This window comes from Scomber japonicus, chromosome 18, assembly GCF_027409825.1.
Source record: "Scomber japonicus isolate fScoJap1 chromosome 18, fScoJap1.pri, whole genome shotgun sequence".
Classification (NCBI taxonomy): Eukaryota; Metazoa; Chordata; class Actinopteri; order Scombriformes; family Scombridae; genus Scomber; species Scomber japonicus.
Window position 1 is genome coordinate 17428783 of NC_070595.1, and position 23644 is coordinate 17452426.

Sequence of the window (23644 nt, forward strand, 5' to 3'; positions counted from 1 at the left end):
GTAAACAAGATAGTAAGATTATCTCCACGTGATATCGTGCGTTGCCCCATTTTTACCCTCTTTACCCCCATGTGCCCCTCTGAGTTTTAGCATTCAGGTTCCTCTGAAAGCCCCCCCAACTTAGTTAATGCTGAGAGGGCAGAGCGGGCAAACTAGGGCTGGGATATCCCTGTCTCAAGGTGTCCCTCAATGATATAGCTGTTTTTCTGTCACACAGGCCTTATCTCCTCCACCCTCCTGCCAGGTTGCTGAGCAACCGAGGGGGGGTTGTGGGGTACAACACTTCTTCTGGTCGACGTAGTTTCATATGGGTGTTCCCGCTCATCTTTTTCGGTCTCTGCAACTCATCTTCGTTGGTCCCAGCTCACTTCATCATTGGACTCGTCTGGATTGACAGAACAGTGACCGTCCTGTTCCCATTGTTGGAGACCAGGTGGGAGTACCTGCATGCAGGTAAGGGTGTGGTCTCTGCTGGACAGGGGTCAGACACACTTTATGACACTACTGGACTAGAGGGCAGAGGTCAAACAAGATGGATATTTGAATGTATCTCGATTACAGAGCAGCATATTCTAACCTTTTAGGTCTTTGACATGTTTGTGAGATAAGGCCAGGACATTAGAATCCAAACTTTTTTGTTGAGCATAAGTTATTTTCTCGGAAAGGATTAACATAAAATATACCAAATATTTAGCTTTGCATTTTATGTTAACATATTTCGAGCATTTTACTCATTGGAGGTCAAGTGTGATTCTCATCTTTGAAAAGCTGACAGCACTTTGAGCTGGCAACAGTGTTCATAATTTGTACAATTGTCTTGGCTTAGCGTTTAACTACCTGTATATTCTCTGTAAAACACTAAACAGCAAAGTCTTAATATTGAGCAGTGTGCTTGTTTAGATGTAATGGCCTTATCTTGAGATTGGTTTTGGAACCGGTAATCATTCCTTTTTAATTGTCTCATTCATGGGTTTCATTTCCTCTTAAGTGGTTGTGAGATAATAATACATATTTTGTTATCTAGTTTTGTTGTTTTGTTTTCTACAGAAGCCCTTCCACCTCTTATAAGAGATATTTTCAATTGCAAGTTTACAAAAAATTGTTGTTTATTATGCTAAAATGTAAAACTATAAACAATGTTACATCATAAAATGTATATTGCTGTAAGTATTGCTGTCTAAATGTGACAGTTTAGTATTACTGTAGGTAACAGTAGCTGCATGTTCTTCATTATAACATTGCAAGTTATTTGCTGTAATGCTGTAGAAGAAGGGCGTAACCCAAAGATAAGGTTCTGTGGGTCCTCTATTTTAAACTATAACGTAGCTCACAGTCTCAACGGTTGATTGATTATCTGTCCTAAGCTGTGGCCCTACAGTCAGAGTCAGAGCGGCTGTGTTATGTTAGACTGTGATAAAACTTTTTTGGGATCTGTAGTAGCAGAGAAACCTGTTCTCCAATCGTTTGAAAAAAACTATAATGTATATTTATTGCAAAATCATGTAATATGGATGCTGCAGGTGCACCTGTCTGTGTTTAAAGCATGTCAAATCCAAAAAAATCACCATTAAAGGACTGACTCAATTTTTAATGTTAATGGTCCCAACTGTTAGTTCCAATTAGTTATGGGAAACTTGATTATTATTGTAATTGTAATTATTATAACTGATGTAATTATTTTTATGCTCATTCATTCTTTTTTCTGTCTTAGGGAACGCAGAAAAGTAGCTGAAGGTTTGAGGTTGAAAAATATCAATGGACAACCATTTCAGTTTTGAGGAGGTTGGTCTTCTTTTTTTCCTTCATATGCATTGTGACATCTGACATCTTTACTCTAAAGCTGATGTTAAAATACAGTATAAACTTTACAATTGCTGCAGGATGTATTGTAATAACGAATAGTACATTGATTGCACTTATATAGCACCTTTCTAGTCTTCCAACCACTCGTACCACTTTCATACTCCAAGCCACATTCACCCATTCACACACATATTCATCAGTTGACAGGAGTGGCTGCCATGCAAGGTGTCAACATGCTCATCAAGAACTCTCTTCTAATCATTCACACACACACACACACACACACACACACACACACACACACACACACACACACACACACACACACCATAGTTGTTTACCCAGATAAAGATTCAGGACGATTGTATTATAAAAACTACACATGATGTTATTTTGTTCTCCAGGGCTTTATCACAGAGGGAATAAATCTTGTAAAATTAATCCGGATGCAGACTCATCAATCAATCTTGCAGCAATATATATTTTCATCAAACTTTTTATTCCAGTAAATCTCTTTCCTCTTTTCCAGGGCAGTGACATGTCCTATGAGGACAATGTGTCAGCCTTCCCTTCCCCATTTACACTGTAAGTCCTTCTTCTCTGTGAGGTCTATCTGTTTAAGCAGACTGTTTACTTACGCAGGTTGCACTTATGTAAAAAGAAATTCTGTCTCTGATAAGACAAAGGATTTGAGGCTTTCTTGCCCTGATCTGAGTACGTCAGGCAGTGCTCCCAAGATCTGTACTGCCCCCCTAAAGGTTGCTCCAATCAAGTGACCATACTTAGATCTAAGGTATAAGTAGTTAAAGCTTATCTAATCAATATTTTAAATTAATATTTCATAAAATTATTTTGTGTAATTTGAAAAGTAGTGCTTGTACTAACACATCCACAGAGAACTACTCTTTAGCTCTTTAGCTCATTGTTTTGGTTTTATGGCTCACAATTTGACTGCATTGTACTAACTCCCATCAGCATGGAAGCTATTTTCAATAAAAGTTATCCACTGTATTCTGTCTGCTTCGCACCAAACAGCAAACAGACAAAGTAAGCAACCAGCAAGTGAAAACAGGGGAGCATTTAGTGTCATATAAAGTAAAGCATTGTTTTCAAAAATCAAAACTGGGCTAAAAGGAATAGTGAATATTGGACTTACATCAGCTAGATAGCAAGTAACATGACTTCAAATTATTGCTTAAGTTGCTCCATGTTAGCTGGATGTGTAAATAGGCAACACATTCACTTTTTGAACTTTATGTTATCAGCTTGTTGTGCTGCCCCCATATGGCCAAAAAGTCAATTACTGCAGGTTAAAGGTTAGGGCTATGCTGACCCTACAACATGTGGCAAAAAAAACCCTCTAATGGTTGCAATTTACAAGCATCTACACCAGTGGACCACAAAAATACTTAAAAACATTGACATTAACCAAATTACCATTGAATCAGAGTATAGTAGGACTCTGAATAATTGATATCAATGGGCTGTTTTTGGTTTTTGGTTTATTTGCTTTCAGAAAGAAATAAAAATCACAGACATAATTACAACTCAGCTATTTACATGAAATACAGGAAATACTGGACACTTTTCCTAGCAGCAAGGTTTTACCTAGTGAATCCAAGAAAGGAGATGGGATTTTTGCACAGCTTGTGGTCAGGGTACCTTAGAGTTTAGAGTCAGCGCACACAGTTATCAGCACTAAGAAGTGAATGCCAGTGATAAGAGATAGGTTGAGCAACACTGCCCTCTTCTGGCCATGAAAGGAATAGCATTAATAACACATTTTTAATTTTTTTTTTGATAGCCTATATTAATTAATTACTTGGATGGATCTTAAAGCCATTTTCCATCTACAAACACAATAATTGGAGTGTATTTTCCAAAGAATCCCACATTTTTTTGTCCATATGACATGTTGTCCATAACACCAGGTGAGACATTGAAGGTGTTGAGCCTCACCCCATGATCATCTTTAGTTTCTGTTAATGTTTCTGTCCCTCCACACCACCAGAAGTCCACCAGGCTACAGTGATGTCTACGACTTGGACAGGAGGAGGCAGGACGAAGAGGACAATGAGCCTCTACCCATCGTCATCCCCAGTAACTCAGATGGTAGGCTCCTCTCACAGTCCATGCAGCTTTCAGTGATTTGACTTTTTCAATGACTTTTCTGTCTTTTTATTTCAGCCTTCCTGAACGTAAACACCAATGCCACCACAAGAGGGGACGCTCAAGTTAGTCTACATTCTCAACTCTTGCCAGAAGTTCATGTAATTCAAATTAACTCTTTCTACAGGTATGTGTTTTTTTAACTAACTACATTATATAACCACAGGCCTATGTGGAGCTGAATGAGCTCCAGGGCAGCACCTGGCAGGAGACTTCCCGCTGGATGGGCTTTGAGGAAAACTTCAACGCTGCAAAAGGAACATGGAGTAACTCTCACGTCTCCTATCTCACCTTCAAGAGCTTGATTCAGCTCCGCAAGTTCATGAGCACAGGTGACTTAGGAACCCGAAATGTCACAGAAATCAGTGTATATGTTACAGTGGGATAAAAACATATTTGTTCTTGTTTTGTGAATACAACCAGCCTGTGTCTGTCCTCAGGTGCATACATATTTGATCTGAATGCCGGCAGTCTGTCTGCTGTGCTTGAAAAAGTGGCAGATGAGCTCCTGGACAATGGTAATATTCGTGCTGATGATCGCGATGCTGTGCTTAGAGCTCTCCTCTTGAGACGCAGGTAACACACAGGACCCACTATTTCTCAGTTTTTTCCTACAAAACAATAATGTCATGAAAATGTTTGCAGAATATATATTGATTTTATTTGTTCTTCTAGTCAAACTGGTGGACCTGGGGTTACAGCCTCTGGAGACATTGAGATGCAGGCCTTTTCTGTAACTAAAACGGTATTAATCTTTGTTTTTTCATCATTATTTTTCATCACATTGATTAAAACATCAGAGTTTACACTTATTGTACTGTTGAACTGTTAATTTTGCAGAGAGACTGCTCTGACAGCATGGAGGCCTCAGTTGTCCTCTCAGGTACGTTTATGTTATTCAAATGTAGTCATGCATCTCCAGGTTATTGTACTGTCAGTGGATGACCAGGTTTAACTTAAAGAGGGTGCTTCCAATAGGTGTCCTGAGCTCCTTGGAGAAGCCAGTGGTGGCTTTTGTCAGACTAGAGGACTCTGTGGTGATGGAGTCTACCATGGAGTGTTCTGTCCCTGTCCGCTTTGTCTTCGTCCTCATGGGCCCCAGCCAGAATGACATAGACTACAGTGAAACTGGGCGTGCCATGGGTGCTCTAATGGCCGACTGGGTGAGAAAGAGGAGAAAGTAGGGAGATAAAACAAGGCAAAGCAGCATGTAGCTTTATGACTGACACAATCCTACCAATGTAAAAACACTCTGATTTCTATTTAATATAATTATGTTTGCTAATAATAGTGCGGCAAAGTAAAAGCTTCCTGTGTGGCTGTCAACAGGTGTTCTCTCTGGAGGCTTTCTTGGCCAAGACTGAGAAAGATGTGACCAATGCCATTGCTGACTTCATGGACTGCAGCATTGTGATCCCTCCCACTGAGATCCAGGATCAAGAAATGCTGAATCCAATCATCAGTTTCCAGAAGCAGATGCTGAAGGACAGAGTGCGCCCCTCTGACACCCGTCTTTTCTTTGGTGACAGGGTCCAAGGTCAGTGCACACCACAGTGCTTACAATGTCCAGCATTTTTCCACAGCTGTCTACAGACCAAACATTTGTAGCCTGAAGACACATTTTTACACAGTCCGGACCATACAAAACCCTGGTCAATTCTGGTCATATATTTTAAGGTGTTTATTAAATTATTATTCAAACAGTTTCATGAATATGAATAATATATGTATAATTAGGTTTTCTTTTGGATTTGATCTTTAGTTTGTAAACATGCACATTCCTTTCCAATCTCATATTTGTACTGTGGTTAAAATATATTAAATGAATTTAAAGGCGCTCCGTGCACCATTGCATGCAGAGATTAAAACATTCATTTTGAAATTCTATTGTGTAGATATTATTGCAATAGCTGTAAATCATAATGACTATAAGAAAACAAGACCATCACTGAGAAGATGAGCCCTGACAAACTTCTACTTTGTAATTGTTGGATTTCTTTATATAAAAATGCAGGAAGATGGTGCTATTCATCTAGTAAATTATAAAACAAATTAATAACCAAAACAATGCGTTGTTTATCCACTTCAGTCACATAATAGAGGAGTGATAAGCTGCAACAACTTCCTTGCAAAAAGAAAAATACATTTCAGGAAATGTGGTCTTAATTGTGAAACATTGATAAAAGAAAAAAAAAGGCAGGGAACAGACAAGAGCAGTACATGCAGGAGAAATTTGAAAGAAGGACCTTGTCTTAAGAGCAACATTAAGAGAGCAGATTTGCTTTAATTACTAATATTGATTTGATTTGTTTATATGTTCAGTTGATGCAGCTGTAGATGGTCCAAGGGAAGACCCTCTGGCCCGTACAGGCTATCCTTTCGGTGGTATGGTGAAAGACATAAAGCGCCGTTATCGCCACTACATCAGCGACTACACAGATGCTCTGAACCCTCAGGTCCTCGCTGCCGTCATCTTCATCTACTTCGCTGCCCTGTCACCTGCCATCACTTTCGGAGGATTATTGGGTAAGAGAGAGTCAGAGAAAAGCAGCTCATTGATCCCTGATATTAGCGTGAGTACAACTGATCCATTATTGTCTCTGTTGTCTGACCCTAGCTGACAAAACAGAAAAAATGATGGGAGTGTCAGAGCTCATGATCTCCACCAGCATCCAGGGAATCATCTTCTGTCTCATTGCCGCCCAGCCTGTCCTTGTCATCGGCTTCTCAGGACCACTGCTGGTGTTTGAAGAAGCTTTTTTTGCTGTATGTATTAAATTCACACTTTGAAACCCTCACAATCATTCCTTAGAAAGCGATTTAGTTTCATTAATACACATTTTGTTTTGTTTATACTAGTTCTGCAAGTCCCAGGGCATGGAATACATTGTGGGTCGTATCTGGGTGGGGATGTGGCTGATTGTGATCGTGTTCATCATTGTGGCTGTGGAAGGCAGCTTCTTGGTCAGATTCATCTCACGCTTCACCCAAGAAATCTTCTCCATCCTCATCTCTCTCATCTTCATCTATGAGACCTTCAGCAAGCTCATCAAGGTTTCCTCATCTCATCTCATCATACATTTTGCCCAAACCATCACTGTAATCATCTCATTTGATGTCTCATTTATGTTCCCTGTGATATCTTATTAATGTTTTTTTTTTAAATCAGATCTTCAAAGCCCACCCTCTGATTCTGAACTACGCCCAACTGAATGACTCACTGGACGACCCCTTCCACCCAGTCTTCAGGATGGACATCCACCCAGAGAGCAACGAAACCATTCATGTGGAGGTTGAAAGGCCCTATCCCAACACTGCCCTGCTGTCCATGTGCCTTATGTTTGGTTGTTTCTTCATTGCATATTTCCTTCGTCAGTTCAAGAATGGTCATTATCTCCCTGGCCCGGTAAGATCAACTCTCTACACCCAGAAAACTTTGATTTCCCATATTTCCCCTTTCTAAATGCAAAATCATTTGAATGAAGTGACCATGTTGTGTTTTCTTGACACTCTATCCTTTCTTACTCCATAGATCCGTCGTTTGATTGGCGATTTCGGTGTCCCGATTGCCATTTTCATCATGATTGCTATTGACATCTGCATTGAGGATGCTTACACTCAGGTAAGTGCTATGTAGAGATAAGACATCTCAAAGAACACTCAAACCTCACATCATTTTGCAATATAAATATGTCTAAATGTTTTGCAGTTGTACTGTATGCACTGTACACAAGCTATTGAAAGAAATATAGACATTATATTATTTCAGTGCCATGTCATGATTTGTTTAAAGGTTTGGAGCACTTTTTGTGGTGTGGATTTTGTCTAGTCAGTCACCTTATCTGCATAAATACCCATTTTCAATAGGATTGGTATATTATTAAAAAAGATATTGATGACAGACAACATGATCATCATTGTTCAGTCTTGTTGATTGATGAATTTAATCAGTGATATACTTGAATGTGATATATTAGTGATTGATCATAAGGCACGCAATCAAATAAAAAGGAGCAAGTTTTTACTTTAATTAGTCTCTTTCAGTCATCATATCCATACCCTGAAGATATATTAGCTAAAAATATATCTATATATCATCTTGTCGCCTTGTAGAAACTTGTTGTGCCAAAAGGTGTTGAGGTGACCAACCCCAAAGTCAGAGGGTGGTTCATCAACCCCATGGGAGAGAAGAAGGAATTCCCTATCTGGATGATGTTTGCGTGCTGTGTACCAGCACTGCTCGTCTTCATCCTCATCTTCCTCGAGTCCCAGATTACAACGTGAGTGACAATATACTGTATATTATAGCATTACTGTCTGAAACTAATGAAAACATTGAATAAAATCAAGATTTTTGTTTGTTGCCCACATACTAACTCTCTACTATCTCTGCATTGTGGTCCTCTAGGCTGATTGTGAGCAAACCGGAGAGGAAGATGATGAAAGGATCTGGTTTCCACTTTGATCTGCTCCTCTTGGTCACCATGGGGGGCATCTCCTCTATTTTTGGAGTGCCGTGGCTGAGCGCTGCCACTGTGCGATCTGTCACCCATGCCAATGCTCTCACTGTCATGTCCAAGGGCCCAAAGCCAGAGATTGAGAAGGTGGTTGAGCAGAGGATCAGCGGCATTCTCGTTGCCATACTTGTTGGTAGGTGCTACTATCTCAATGCTGGATCATAATGCGTTGCCATCTTCTTTTATTAATCTTTCATTTATTCTGTGATTTCCAGGTGTTTCTATCTTCATGGAACCCATTTTGAAGATGATTCCTATGACCGCCCTGTTTGGCATCTTCCTCTACATGGGTATCACCTCTCTGAGTGGAATCCAGATGTGGGATCGGATGCTTCTGCTGATCACGCCCAGGAAATATTTCCCCCCAGATGCCTATGCCAACAAAGTATGCAAATATCAAATATGATGTTCAGAACTTCCCTCTAATCATTAATACATTTAATACACCCAAAGTTCTAAATGCACTTTAGTATTTTTACACAATAATGTCACATACTGTACACTAAAATACCGGAACAATATAAACAACTGTACAATTTATGCAATCCAGTATGTCAACCCAATAAGACATTTTGTAAATGGCTGTCCCATTAGATTTTTCTTGATTTCTCAATGTGCATACAGTAATATGACATTATTTATTTGGCTATTATTTCCATCCTCTGCTCACACGCTTCTTTGATGTCATTTGTACAGGTGAGCACATTAAAGATGCATCTGTTCACGCTGATCCAGCTTCTGTGCTTGGGCGTCCTGTGGATGGTGAAGATGAGTGCCTTCTCCCTGGCACTGCCTTTCGTTCTCATTCTCACCATCCCTCTGCGCATGGTCATGACTGGCACACTCTTCACAGTCAAGGAGATGAAATGTGTAAGTGTCCCCCCCCCCCCCAGGCTGATTTTATTTTCAACTTGTCATCTTTTACATACACAATTATTTGATATTCGGACTTCTCTGTTGTAATTGCATGCATTTCTGTTGCAGCTTGACGCAGATGACGCCAAAGTGAACTTAGAGGAGGAACCTGGGGAGGATGTGTACAATGAGTCCCCGCTGCCATGAGCAACACCATAGCATTCGTTAAGGTTTCATTCAAAAATCAACAATTATCAATGTCTATTTTAAAAAAAAAGAAAAAATCAGGTGTCTTGTAAACAATTATTTGCAGTTCACAACTGTTCATTTATTTTTATGAGCGGTACTTTTAAAGGAAGGTGCCACACATTTTTAGGATTCATACATTATTCATGCAGCTAAATATGTATTTGTGACCATGGACCACTTTAGAGAATCAATATTAGTCTACATTGTCATTGAGATGTATTACACATCTTGAGTCCTCTCACAACTACATTTTCTCTATTTAATTTATATATTCCATCTTCCACTTTATTTCTTACTAAAGGTATTGATATGGGGTGTTTATGTACTTGAGTTTTCTTTTGATCTATTTAAATTCTGGAAATTAGGGTTATTTTCCCCTTAAAATGTGAGTTAAAAATTATTTTAGTGCATAACTACTGCTTTTGAAAATGAATATCCAGTGATGATATATTGTAGATCACTCTGTTGTACTAGTGGAATTTCACCAAATCTTATGCACACTATTAAAATTTAGCCATTAGTTGTATTCAGGTCTTAATATACACACACACATCAAAGTTAAGCATTTTTACGTGGCTGTCACACCAGCCTGACCCCCATGACCTCTACTTTGTTTATTCTTAAATATTTTAAAATTGTGTTCCTCAGGTTTGCCTCATCTTATATATTCTGTATGGTTTACTGCACACTTTGATCATTCCTGTTCAGTTCACCTCATAAGAACGTGTATGGCGAGGTATCTGCTATCTGTTGTATCTGCTTGTAAGTGAGGTTGTTCAGCCATATCCTGAAGACAGTGTGTAATTGCTTTTATCATAATAGAGATCAGCAAAAGTGGGTGCATAATAGGTGATGAGATCTAATTGTTTGAGCTGTTGAAAAAAAAATATTGTACTGATGATATAATCACAGAAAATTTGATTTGTAAATGTATTGTATGCCTTTTGTTTTGCCTATCATAATGTTTGTGTGCTTGAAACACTGTACATGCTTAGGATTTTCACTTTAATAAAAATAAAACCAGCCTTTAAAGTCTGTTTGGTTTTTTATGAATGCAAAAAACAAACAACAATATTGCACATCACTCACTGAGTTCATTATAACCTGGAAAAGACATGAGGTGGTTGTATAGCTGTATGCTGCATTCATGGTAATCAAGTAAACTCCTACTTCTCAATACTTCTGTTTGGAAAACACCAGAAATATTTCTGAATTCTGAATCAGTCTGAAAAAAAACACCTTTGACAAGATGACTAGGCTAAATGAAGCAAAATTAACATTTTAATTGCTTTATTTAATTAAAGATGGCGATCAAATAAAATGTTATGTAGCGAATATGAGAGTGGGCAGGTTACATAACATTGATTATTTAGATAAGAATTAATAACATACACATGCATTGTGCCCACTGAGTTGGGAAGGTTCTTTGGAAATGTAATAGGTTACAGATTACTAGTTACCCTATTTAAAATGTAACAGTAATGTAACTATTCCAATTACCTAATCAAAGTAATGTCACTTATTATATTTGCTTACTTTTCTCATTTTATAATGAATGTTACTACTAGGTAAGTGTAAAAATCAAAATCAAAAAGTTCAGGTGTTTTTCATGGATACAGACATGATTTATAAGCAATGTATTGTCTTATAAAGTAAAATCTATATCCCATTTGAAAGTGTATTCATTCATTTATGTATATTTTGGAATAGCCTACAAAACAAAGATATTTTATGAAAAAAGTTAAAAGTCTGGCATGGGCTCAATTGGTACTTTGACACCATTTAAGCCCATGTCAAAATATATTTACAAATATAAAAAATAAATTGTTTTCAAGGAATCAGAAACAGCAATATATGTGTTCAGTAACATGTTTAATATTTCAAAATGGCGGGAAAAATATCCTCCTGAGCAAAATATGAGGCCTGACCATAGACTGTAATCATCAACAATTTTTCCAGTAACTGTAATGATTACTGTTATATTTATTTTGTAATCAAATTACATAACACTGTTACATGGAACTAGTAGCTTACTCCCCAACACTGTGCACACTTTACAGTCGACTCCTTAGATAACTGTGCCACTTCTGTGCTCATTGCGATGATGGCAATATTTCCGACAGTACCCAAACGCAGCACAGTTTAACGAGGCCGAGTGCCTGAAAGTAATTTGTTTTCCCTGGATCGGACTGACGGGATTGGACGGCCGCGGGTTCCGCCCACAAACACACAAGGTGGAGTTGAAAAGAAAAAACATGCTGGGCCAAAATTAAGCTGTCAAACAGCCGCTTACAATTTGCAAAAAGAGGATTCTGGCATATGAAAAAGACACCGGAGGCTGCTTTGGAGATATATCAGATTGTCTTCTAAAAAAGAAAGAAAAAAAAGTGGAAAACTGGCATTAAAATGAAAGTGCGAATTATAAACTTGTTATAAACTTGAGAAAACTATCTTTAATTATGTTAATGGGGAGTATATGGGGTGAGCCAGCTGCATTAAAAAAAAATTACATAACCACTGGCACAAACTTTGGCTTTCGTGAAAGTTTCGGGCTACCTGATCAAATATTCGGTGTGCAAACTTCGGCTGCAGATCAGACATGGTCGGCCTCCTCCAACCATGAGTAGAAATAATCACCCTCGGTTGTGTGGTTCAGATACAACAGCACGGAGAAAAACAATGTGGATGCCTCCTCGGCGAAATGGGTTGGATGGATGGATGGATGGATGGAGAGAGAGAGAAAAAGCTGCTGCACGTTGAGTGGAGGGAGACGGGCGAGTGAGATGGAGGCGGGGGGGAAGGACCATCTCTGCGGGGACTGGAGCCCAGGACGGACGGCGCAGTGCTGGCTATCGTTCAACCCTCCCCTTCTTCCTCCACAACGACGCCGAGAAACAGGTAAGCAGGCAAACACAGCCGCCGCGCTCGGTTTCCTAATTCGACGAGAGTGCACGATAAACAAGCGCTCCCCCTAAAAAAATTAGATGAAAAAACACCGCAAAATTCACCTTTTTTAATGTTTGCTTTTGTTTGGAAAGCGCCTCGGTCGGTCGCTTCTTTGTACTGAGCCAAATGAACCAAGAGCTTGGGGTAGGGTGCAGACGAGGGCGGCCATAGCCGAGTTTCTTGTCCTCTACAGCGGGGAAGAAACTCTAAGCACGAACCTCGGAGGTAATACTAAGCGTTGGTTATTTCCTTTTTTTTTAAATTGCCACCGTGCCTGTTTTTATGCCAACTCCCTTGAGCGAAACTCTCGTCTGTTCGTGCTGAAACTGGAGGGGTTATTTGCGTGGGGGAATTATCGGTGGTTTCCGCGCCGAGACCTCCATGCGGCTGTTGTCGGAACAGCCAGCCGCCTCTCTCGGTTAGCCATCAGGGGATCTCGGTTTAATATCTCACCGTGCAGAGACTCGCCCTCTCTCTCCCCCTCTCTCTCTCACTGACTGTAGCCCAGAAACCAGCGACGACCGAGAGCTTCCAAGGTGGAGAGAAAAATAACCCGCCTTCTTGTTCTTCTCGACGCTTTTTTGGGTGCGAGGGGACGGGGAGTCTGCAACGCCCTGGGTTTTTTAAAGTTCTTTAAGCCCCTGGTTTTTCTCAGTGTTTTGCAGTGCGCCATTGGACCTTGTCACGGTAGGTTTCCATGTAGAGCAAGGGCTTGAAGCATGGCGGACCTGGAGCTGTTTGTCAGCGCCAGTGAAGCTGCTCAGTCTCGGTTGTGTTACCATGTTTCCTCCTTATTTTGGAGCTATTTTAAATGTTTAGCCACCGCAATACTGTAGCCAGAATGTCTAATATTGTGTGTTTTAAATTTCACTTAAGTACAGTAAGGTTGGAAATGTAACAGATTGGTTATTTGAAACATTTTCCATTTTTCTTCTTTCTTCCTGCGCCTCCGCAAGTAACCCACCACGGTATTAAAACAGCTATCTCGGTTACCAATTTGGTTCATTTTATTTGTTTAATTATAACCCGACGAAGTAGCTATATATTATATACTTTGAAGAAATGTAGATGTTGCTTTTTAATATTTTGTGAGTAATAATGTAGCCAAATCTACACTGAGCGTTTTTGTAACTAAAAAATGCAAGCAATTGTAAAGTTTTGTGTTTTAACATTTTAAAAAAATGCGTCTAGCTATAAATATATTAGTCAAATGCCCCATTTTTAAGCTTCATTTGTCGTGCCAAGTTGCCCTTGGCCATGGAAATGCCCCAGCTCTGGTTTTTCCATCGTCCATATGTTGTATTTTTTACATAAATTGAAGCTATTCTCGATGTTTCAAAGGCTCCAGGTGTGTATGTTTTCAGCTGTTAAAAGTTATACAAATGGCCGGTGTCGATGGGTTTAATGTAGCTGGGTCACACGATGGACAACCACAGTGAGCTGGTGCCATCAAGGACACGATGAACAACGAGCAGCCGCCATCATTGGAGCACAGATCGGCTACGCCTCGCTGAAGAATGTACTGGATTTTGCTCTTAAAAAGCATCACGTTAAAAGCCAGAAAAAACCCTAAATAAAGCAGCCTGGGAAAAAACACTGATTTATTGACTGTGCACGAGAATATGGTTGTTTTTCTCTCCCCCTCCCTCACTTCGCTCCAGTACCGAGTAAACATGTAGAAGGGAAGATTATAGGTTTGCATGGCGGAGCTAGACGCGCATCCGACGCGGATGAGGCGCCTCTGCCGAGTGGCGCATTTCACTGCAGTGCTTCCAAAGCCACCATTCCCCCTCTTGTCGGAGACCGAAAGCAGATCCCCGTGGTCAGCTGGTCGCCTACAGCTGCCTGTCCGTCCACGTCCATTCGCTTCCTCCTTCCGTGGATCCTCCCCAACCTTCAGCTCCCCGACTGAAAAATCCTCCATTACCCGAGCGGACTAGGCGAGAAAATGGTCGCTCCTGTGCGTCCACGATACATTTATTTGTGTGTAGTAAAGGACAGTGCTAATGCGCCAAATTCCGGTCGGGGGAAACATTTGCTCGACGGAGAGACTCCTGTTGTCGTAGCTAGTTGTGCTTAGTTTGAAGCCCTCCGCAGTGTTATTTGAGATTTGAAGCCGTCACAAGCAATAGCCTATGTCTCACCATGTAGCGTAAACGTTTAAGGGGCGGTGTAATGAACATAACCCATTATGTCGAGCCAAATTTAAATTCCATTACCATGAGTTTTACTTTTTATATCACACTTGTAATCCCTTTTATAGAGGGGGGGAAACACTTTAATCATATGAATAAAACACGAATAAAAATAACATTATCATTAAATTCCGTGATATTTTAAAAACACAAGTATTATGATTTGTGTAGGGGCTAATCATGAGTGTTGATTATATTAGTGGATTATATTTATTTATTTGTTTTTTTCATAATAAAGATAATTAAAGATTTGACTTGCTAACTTGACTTTTTTTGTGCTTTTGTAGATACAAGACTGTACACTCACAAATGAATGGAGTAATGGAGGCAGCAGCCCAAGGCCTAGGTGGGATATTAAAATAATGAATTGCCTTTTCTTTCAAATAATAGCACAATGCTCACATATCTGCTATTATTAAAACTATGAGTATATTTTTTAAACATGCAAATAAAGACAGTGTCCCTAATGTCCCTTTCTCTTGTCTCTGCATCATCGCAGTGTGGCCACAGGATGACCTCTTAAAACTCCTGGAGGCCATGAAAGTGGCCTTGCCCCAGAAAGACCTGACCAAATACAAAACGTCAGAGTCCCACCTCGACTGGCAGAAGGTGGCCTTCAATTCATACACAGCCGAGATGTGTAAGCAGAAGTGGACGGAAGTCTCCAAAGAGGTATGGGAAGGGGAAGTGAGATAGATTTATTGTCTGGTAAATGCCAAACTCTATTACTAATTGAGTGTGTTTTCTGTGTCTGTCTTATCCACAGATTCGTAAATTCCGGACCCTTACAGAGCTGATATTTGACGCTCAAGACTACATCAAGAACCCTTACAAGGGCAAGAAAATAAAGGTGAGTTAAGACCGATGCGTTATATGACTAATGGACAAGTAGCATTGTTTGGATGTATCTCACAGGTCTTTTCACTCTCCTAGAAACACCCCGATTTCCCCAAAAAGCCATTGACTCCATACTTCCGCTTCTTCATGGAAAAGAGGGCCAAGTATGCAAAGTTGCACCCCGAGATGAGCAACTTGGATTTAACTAAAATCCTCTCAAAGAAGTACAGGGAGCTGCCCGACAAGAAGAAGGTCAGTCAAAAGCGTCAGTGGTGGAGCAGAAGAGAAAACAGAGGCGCTATTAGACACTGTTTCTGAAATTGATTGAGTTCTAACAGACGCACTTTTCTTTTCATGTCTGCAGAAAAAATATGTGGAAGACTTCCTGAGAGACAAAGAAACATTTGTGCAAAGCATGATGAAGTTCAGGTGAGAAGAACTTTAAGTATTATTACATTTGCAACAATATCCAAGTATGATAATCTTCTTTATGTGTTGTTTTATAATATGCAAATGTAGGGAACTACACCCAGACCTTATGGAGAGCATGGCCAAGAAAGGCTCAAATGTACCAGAGAAGCCCAAGACACCACAACAGCTGTGGTACAACCATGAAAAGAAGGCCTTCCTCAAGACTCGCCCAGATGTAAGTTTTAGGCGTTTACAATACAACATGTCAAAAAATGTTTGTCAGTAGTTAACGTCTTCGGTTTTTTAACACCAGGCGACCACCAAGGACATTAAAGACAGTCTTGGCAAACAGTGGACACAGCTCTCTGACAAAAAGAGACTCAAGTGGATCAGCAAGTCTCTGGAGCAACAGAAACAGTATGAGGTGAGACCGCATTGATGTGTCATGTCACACCAGAGTAAGACAAGACAAGGCAAGGCAGGTTTATTCATATAGCGCATTTCATACACAATAGCAACTCAATGTGCTTTACATAAAACAGAAAAACATGTAATTTGAGAAACATTAAAACATATAATTAACCCCCCATCCTCCCACACTAATAATAAAAATAAAGTACAGAAAAATAGAAAGAGAGAAATAAAATGCTAGAATAGAGCATTAGATATAAGATTGCAGCATAAAATAATGATTAGCTGTGCTTTAAAGTGCTTTAAAAGAGCTCAATCATAAGCACAGGAGAAGAGAAGTGTTTTTAACCTGGATTTAAAAATGATTTCAGTTTTCCTGGTAGTTTGTTCCAGTTGTGTAAAAGCTGCTTCATCATGTTTAGTTTGAACTCTGGGCTCGACTATCTGACCTGAGTCAGTAGATCTCAGAGCTCTACTGGGTTTATATTCTACTAACATGTCATTCATGTATTCTGGACCTAAACCATTCAGTGATTTGTAGACCAGTAGAAATGTAAAGATGGCACGTCAACAGGAGCGCTCACTCGCTGGGTTTGTTTGCTACATTTGCAGGAGACCATGCGCGAGTACATCCAGCAGCACCCTGAACTGAACATGACCCAGGGGGATATCGTCAAGTCCACCCTGACTAAAGCCGAGAGGCACCTTAAGGACAAGTCTGACGGCCGACCCGACAAACCACCTCCGTGAGTCACCGTTGAGAATAAACTGCTGACTTGTAGGCCACTTCTCTGCTAGTGTGTGTGTTATTTAAACACGACATATCACGTGCGTGTGTGTGTGTGTGTGTGTGTGTTATTTCAGAAACGGTTACTCGATGTTCTGCGCCGAGTTGATGTCGAGCATGAAGGAAGTTCCCAGCACAGAGCGCATGGTGATGTGTAGCCAGAGGTGGAAACTGCTGAAACAGAATGAGAAGGATGCTTACCAGAAACGCTGTGAACAGGTGAGCTTTGAAACATTAATGCGCATTATCAAAAAAATAAAGCAAGTCTTTGTCTATTTTGTCTAAATACTCTTTTTTTTTTTTTTTTTCAGAGGAAGAAGGAGTTTGAAGTTGAGATGAACAGATTTCTCAGTGTAAGTGACTTTTTTTGTTTATCTATTTCAACATCCAGCATTTTTTCACATTTCACTGCATTTATGTTTATGCTATACCTCCTCAGTGGAATTAATTTTTAATTTCTGCTCTGTGCACATCTGTAGAGTTTGTCTGAGGAGGAGCAGGCGCGGGTCCTGGGTGAGGATAAGAGCGGTTTTAAGAGGGGCGCCGGAGCCAACAGTCCTGCATCCAAAAAGAAGAACACAAAAGCAAAGGTGAGAGCAAGAATTCAGTGTGTGGAGGTTACGGCTCACAGTTGTTTAGTTGCATAGTTGTTATTTGTTCTGCTTTTGCCGCTATGATGAGTACAGCGTTATCATAGTTACAGTGTTTCATTTTTGAGCTCAGGTCTCTTTCACCATATGTTTGAATCTTGGTATTTTTGAACAGTAGCTTTGTTAACTGGATGATGATCTATCCTTTTCTGATATTGTCTTACTTCCAAATCTACAGGTCAATCCAGAGAAACCCAAAAGGCCCATTTCAGCCATGTTTATCTTCTCCGAGGAGAAACGTCCCAAACTGCACCAGGAACGGCCAGACCTTTCTGACAGCGAGCTCACAAGACTCCTGGCACGCATGTGGAACGAACTGCCCGATAAGAAGAAGGTAACCAGTCAAGGTGTTGTGGTATATACAGCACAATCAGTGTCACAGGAGCAACAGGGGAGCTGGCTGCATGGTAGAAAACATGGATTATCATCATTACTGTGTATTTGATTAGTTGTCATGCTCATTTAGGAGAAGTATAAACGTCTAGAAACGGTCCTGAAGGCAGAGTCCGAGAAGAAGGAGAGGGAGGATCGTAGTCGTCTGCCGGACCCACCCAAGACTGCTCAGGACATCTGGCAGCAGAGTGTCATAGGAGACTACCTGGCAAGATTTAAGGTATGCCTGACACTTTGGTCCAGTACATCATATACACTGAATCAACAGGGGATGCTAAAAAGGTGGCCATGTTCAGTGGTGACCTTGTTCTACACTTGTAGGTATAATATCCAAAAATATCAACCAGAAAAGTCACAAAAGATTTTTTTAAACACTCATTTTGCCAATTATCTCCACTCTAAGCTGATATCTAATTTTAATGGTCTTGAAAGTTTCTAAATTTAAAGGCCTGGGTTTTATTATTATTTCTGTTAATGCATATAAGAAATATACCCTTCATACCCATGATGATGGTTGTATTGGAAATCTGTGTTCAAAGTTCAAAAGATGGTTTGAAACAGTAGTATTAGCATTTACTTCCTTAGTGGTGATTATACATTCGTTCTGTGATTTTACATTTTATTATCCATTAATATAAGCTTCAGTATTAAGAACAAAAAGAGATTAGTCATCTACAAGTAGATGAGTCCTAAAAATGTACAATAAAAGTTCAGTTTATACACTGAAAATAGAATCAGAATATGAACTACGTGTATATTTTCTTACTTAGATGAACATTATAAAGTTATAAAATAAGACAGTCTCCTTACACAAGTATGTATACTCTCCAAAAGGGATTGAGAGATTATTATATTATTTATCATACAGAGCATGGCAAAGTACACAATCACCCAGCTTCATCTGAAAAATGAAGTTTTCAGGAACATATCATGAGAATTTTTTCCTTTTGTAGAACGACCGGCAAAAGGCACAGAAAGCCATGGAAGGAACCTGGAGCACCATGGAGAAAAAAGAGAAGATTATGTGGATCAAAAAGGCAGCAGAGGACCAGAAAAGATACGAGGTCAGAATAAACTTACTGTCTATGTCCAGTTTAAGTCCTTAGCATCTGTAAACCAGCAGGAGCTAACAGTAAACTTGTCTCTCCTCGACAGCGGGACCTGTGTGAGATGCGCTCACCTGCTGCCGCCATCGCCTCAGGGAAGAAGATGAAGTTTGAGGGTGAACCCAAGAAGCCACCATCGTGAGTTCATCACATCCAACCCATCTGTGCCGCCTGTTTATGTGTAAGCCTGTGAAACCCCCGAGTTCTAATTTAGCTTTTTGACTCTCTAGAAATGGATATCAGAAGTTCTCTCAGGAGATGCTGTCCAACGGAGAGCTGAATCACCTACCCATGAAAGAGCGGATGGCTGAGATCGGCAGCCGCTGGCAGAGATTACCTCTGAAGGACAAGGACCGTTACAAGAAAATAGCCGAGGAGAAGCAGAGGCAGTACAAAATAACACTGGAGCAGTGGCTAGCTGTAAGAAGGGATTGTTTTATGTTTGAGTAGGAGAAATATTTTAAAGAAATGATGGTGAAAAATTCTTATCTAACGTTCAACTTTCATCTTTTCACAGAGCTTGTCCTCACAAGAGAGGAACACTTACAAAGAATATAATTCACAAGTAAGTAAAGTTGTGTCATCAGAGAGTTTAGCTTTCTAAATACCTTCTTGGACATGTTTTTAAAATGTTTCTTAACGTGATGTTTCAGAAAAGGAGAACTACGGCAAAACCAGGAGGCCCCAAAGCAAAGGCCAAGAAATCTGTAAGTGTCCACTCTTTCTGCTATTAGCTGTGTCTGAAATCCACACAGCAGCCTTACTTAAATGTCTCTTCCCACAGGACACCGAGGAGGAGGAGGACGATGAGGATGAAGATGACGACGATGACGAGCAGGAGAAGGCTTCCTCCGAGGCAGACTCATCCAGCGAAGAGGATGAAGATGACGACGACGACGACGTGAGTTGCAGCTGTCTCTGGCAGTGTTCAGGTTTTAATGGCAGGAAAATGGAAGTTTTGTCCGTACTGAACGTTTTTTTCTTTTCTCATCGTGTGTTTGAAGAAGGAGGGTGACGAAGAAGACGACGAAGACGATGACGAAGACGACGAGGACGACGAGGCGGAAGACAAGGAGAACAAGTCGGAGGACAGCAGCAGCGAGTCGCAGGGCTCGTCGGACTCAGATTCGGACTGAAACGGGGCCGACGGCGTCCTGAGATGAACTGAGCAGCGCTGAGCTGAGCCAAGAGTCCAGGGAGCTCTGCCACTGTGCCAACCCTGCTATCCTCCCACCACCAGAGGGAGCCCCCTGCATTGCCTCATCCATTTCACACTCACCCACATTAAGTTGCTGCGTTTGTGATCTTCTCATGGAAGGACCCCTTCCCCCCCCTTTAATGTCCGAAAAAAAACCAGTTTCATTCCCTCCCCGGTGTGATGATCATCTCACAGGCTGACGTTATGCCAAAAACAGCATCCCACTGGTTTGGTGATGTCATGAACATTTTCTGCCGTTGGTTTCAATCTTGACTTACAGGTTCAATGGTTAAAGTTAGTTTTAATGTCAGGGATAATGATTTACCCTCCAGTGTTTATTTTATTATTCTGGTAATTAGTTAAAAACAAGTGGCATGAGTTGTGAACAGGCTTCTTAGAGCCAAAGAACATAGTATGGTGGATCACTTTAGGGAGGGGGGGATGTGCGGGGTACTGAAAAATTGCACTCTTCAGAATGTTTCCTTTTTTTAATTTTTTTTTTTTTTTTTTTCAGAAAGTTGACTTGTTTCTCTATTCTCAATTTATGATGTAGATTTTATCATTTGGTTCTTAAAGAGGTGGTATTTTTTCAGGAAAAAAAAAAATTCAAGCCATTATGAATGTCTTTTTGTTGCTGGAAACTTTTCCAAACTTGTTACGTACCCGTGTTCTCATTTAAAAGCTACAGTGCCTATAAAGGGTTCAACCCTCTACAACCCCCTTTCTTTGACTTTTTTCATGTCTTTTTTGCAACAATGAACCAAAGAGGATGTAATGAGGTTTTTTGATACCGATTAACAAGAAGCGGCTCTTTTTAAAAGGAAACCTGCAACATTTCTGAGGAAATTGCTGAGTGCAGCAGAACTAAAACTGATATTAATCTCACATAACTTTCAGTAAGACAGCAGCAAGTTGAGTGAATTTCCCAAACTAATGGGCTGCTGCTGAAACAACTCTTTTCAAGTCTGTCTAGATTAAGAACAAATAAAAACAATTGATCATATTAAGAAAAGTAGGCTAAACAACATCTAATGGGAGCTTCTACTCTGTCTCCTCCCAAATTCCTCTTATAAAACTGATCATTTTACATCAAAACAGCTGTTTAAGTCCAACCACAAATTCTAATAATGAAGTCTGACTTCTGCTGCCACAGTCCGCTCTAAACACATTTATATTTGTGCCATATTCCCTGTTTCATTAAAAAAAAAAAGAAGAAATTATTGTATTCAGTGGGCTATTTTAGTGCCTTGAAAACTGTTCTTGTATCCTCTGGGATGTTTTCTTATTTTTCACAACCAGATGTGTAACTAACCAGCTGTTGGAGCTTCCCATCACACTTCAGTTACACAAATATGATCTTTCAGTGCTTGTAAAATCACTTCTAAGCACCCAATTTAGATTAGTTTACACACAAAATATGCTTTCAATATCACATTAAAGAGTCTCCTGTTCCTCAGCGTCAAATAAAATGATTAGATCTTCTGTGCTTCAGAGTTGTAAAACAAACAAAAAGGGGGATTGAACACCATTTATAGGCACTGCAGGATCCATTTTTCCATGTGTCTGTCATTTATCGAACTTAACTGACATTTTTTGTAGTGTATAAAAGTTTATCAGTCTGAAACAATTGCGTTGAGTTTATTCAGAAGTTTTGACTTTGTTCTGGTAATGAAAACAGTTTATTGTGTGACCAGAGCAGTTTGTAATTTGAAGGGATAACATTTGTTTTCCAAGAGTAGCTTGCTCAATCTGACTCTGTGTTGTCATGTCATACAATTGGTGTAATGTTTCTTCTTCTGAAAACCGTTCTACATTTGGTTTTACGGTTTTGTCCTAATCGATCGAATTGTTAATAGATTTGTTTTAATTGTTGAGCAAGTTGTTGTTTTTTTTTCAGATCTATCTGAAAAAATCATTTGTGGATGCTGAACTCTGAATGGTTTCATCATCATCATTTGTTTTCAAGTTTTATTTGTTTTATTTTGAAATTCTTAAATGGTATTGACTTAAATCCACATGGGTTTTATAAGTCTGATGCTGATCCCAAAAAAAAAAGTGTGCACTTAATGTAAATCTGTCCCTCTCTGTGTGCGTTTGTGTGCAGGCATGCACAGAACTGTGTATATATGAGGGTGTGTGCGTGTGTGCGTGTGTGTGTGTGTGTGTTACTTTTTGCTTTAATGTGTGCTGTTTTAATTTTGTTCTGCTTGTTTTTGTTGCATACCATGATGTGACTGCGGTGTGCATGTATGTGCCTGTGTGGGGACATCATACCAACACCATGAATGTAGATATTGTTAAATCTTTCAAATCTTTTTTTTTTTTTTTTTTCCCAAAGGTCTTTTTTAGTTATTTTTTTTCTCCTTGGCGCTGTCCTGTCATTGGTTACCTGAAAAAGACAAACGGACAAATAACTTCCATTGACTGTCATTTTGGATTTTAGGGGAACACAGATTATTATTACAAACTGTTGATAATCTGCTAGTAATGGACTCTGATGATTTTTTTTTTGACCATTATGAATCTCATCACTGACTGAAACAAAACCAGCGTGGACTATTTAAATAACTAAGGGGCGGGGGGAGAGGGGAGGGGGAAAGAAAAGTGATTGCTGATATTGATTGATGGGAGTTTGTAAAAGGGATTATGGGGGAACTGAGTTGCCAGTGGAATTGGGTTATAAGAAAAAAAAATGGTTGTAATTTTCTTGTAAATACTGTTTTTTGTATTGAGTGCTTATTGTTTTTGTTTTTTTTGTTAGTAATTCAATTTGGCAAAAACCCTCATCTGTGACTTCTGAGGCCAGTGAGTCCTTTCACTCACAGGGAAGAATTTATTTGGGTTTAATTCACCTTGTTTTCAGTTGTTTCTTCTCTCCCTTACGTTGGTTTATAGAGATATCTAAAGACAGCAAAGCTTTACGAGTTTGTACTGCTGGTCATTTGACAAAAAATTTGATGTTTTCTATAGCTGAGGGTGTTCTTATGTCCTTGTAGTTCAAGTATTTGGGCAAATAAAATAAAAAAAAGATCTTTAAAAAAGTTTGAAGTGGTGTGTTTTTATTTTAAGTGTATTCAAGCACTTCAAGAATTATAACTTTGGGCTAAGTCGCTTATT

At 39.7% G+C, this 23644-nt stretch overlaps 2 protein-coding genes across 5 annotated transcripts; both read left to right on the top strand.

Moving 5' to 3' along the window:
• The first annotated feature begins 335 nt into the window (after positions 1-335).
• On the top strand, positions 336-10619 carry slc4a1a (solute carrier family 4 member 1a (Diego blood group)). The gene is made up of 21 exons (XM_053338195.1): positions 336-453; positions 1712-1782; positions 2333-2388; positions 3815-3915; positions 3991-4037; positions 4139-4304; positions 4413-4548; positions 4648-4717; positions 4813-4855; positions 4951-5135; positions 5302-5509; positions 6295-6498; positions 6590-6738; positions 6832-7026; positions 7142-7378; positions 7505-7594; positions 8086-8252; positions 8381-8622; positions 8705-8874; positions 9186-9359; positions 9474-10619. Exons 2-21 carry the CDS (start codon positions 1756-1758, stop codon positions 9549-9551), a joined length of 2745 nt encoding a protein of 914 aa, XP_053194170.1. The 5' UTR covers positions 336-453; positions 1712-1755; the 3' UTR covers positions 9552-10619.
• Positions 10620-11538: 919 nt separating this feature from the next.
• Positions 11539-23561, top strand: ubtf (upstream binding transcription factor). 4 transcript variants are annotated; one of them, XM_053338076.1, is made up of 21 exons: positions 11539-13226; positions 15022-15080; positions 15234-15406; positions 15501-15584; positions 15668-15823; positions 15936-16000; positions 16091-16217; positions 16296-16406; positions 17006-17139; positions 17258-17399; positions 17492-17533; positions 17660-17770; positions 18009-18164; positions 18297-18443; positions 19177-19287; positions 19379-19467; positions 19560-19749; positions 19847-19894; positions 19983-20036; positions 20114-20230; positions 20340-23561. In XM_053338076.1, the coding sequence occupies exons 2-21, from the start codon at positions 15044-15046 to the stop codon at positions 20463-20465; spliced, it is 2220 nt and encodes a 739-aa protein (XP_053194051.1). In that variant the 5' UTR covers positions 11539-13226; positions 15022-15043; the 3' UTR covers positions 20466-23561. The 4 variants fall into 4 exon arrangements, with proteins under 4 accessions (XP_053194051.1, XP_053194049.1, XP_053194048.1 ...); XM_053338074.1 differs by having other exon boundaries at positions 11541-14499; positions 20337-23561; XM_053338073.1 differs by having other exon boundaries at positions 11541-13226; positions 20337-23561.
• The last annotated feature ends 83 nt before the right edge of the window (positions 23562-23644 follow it).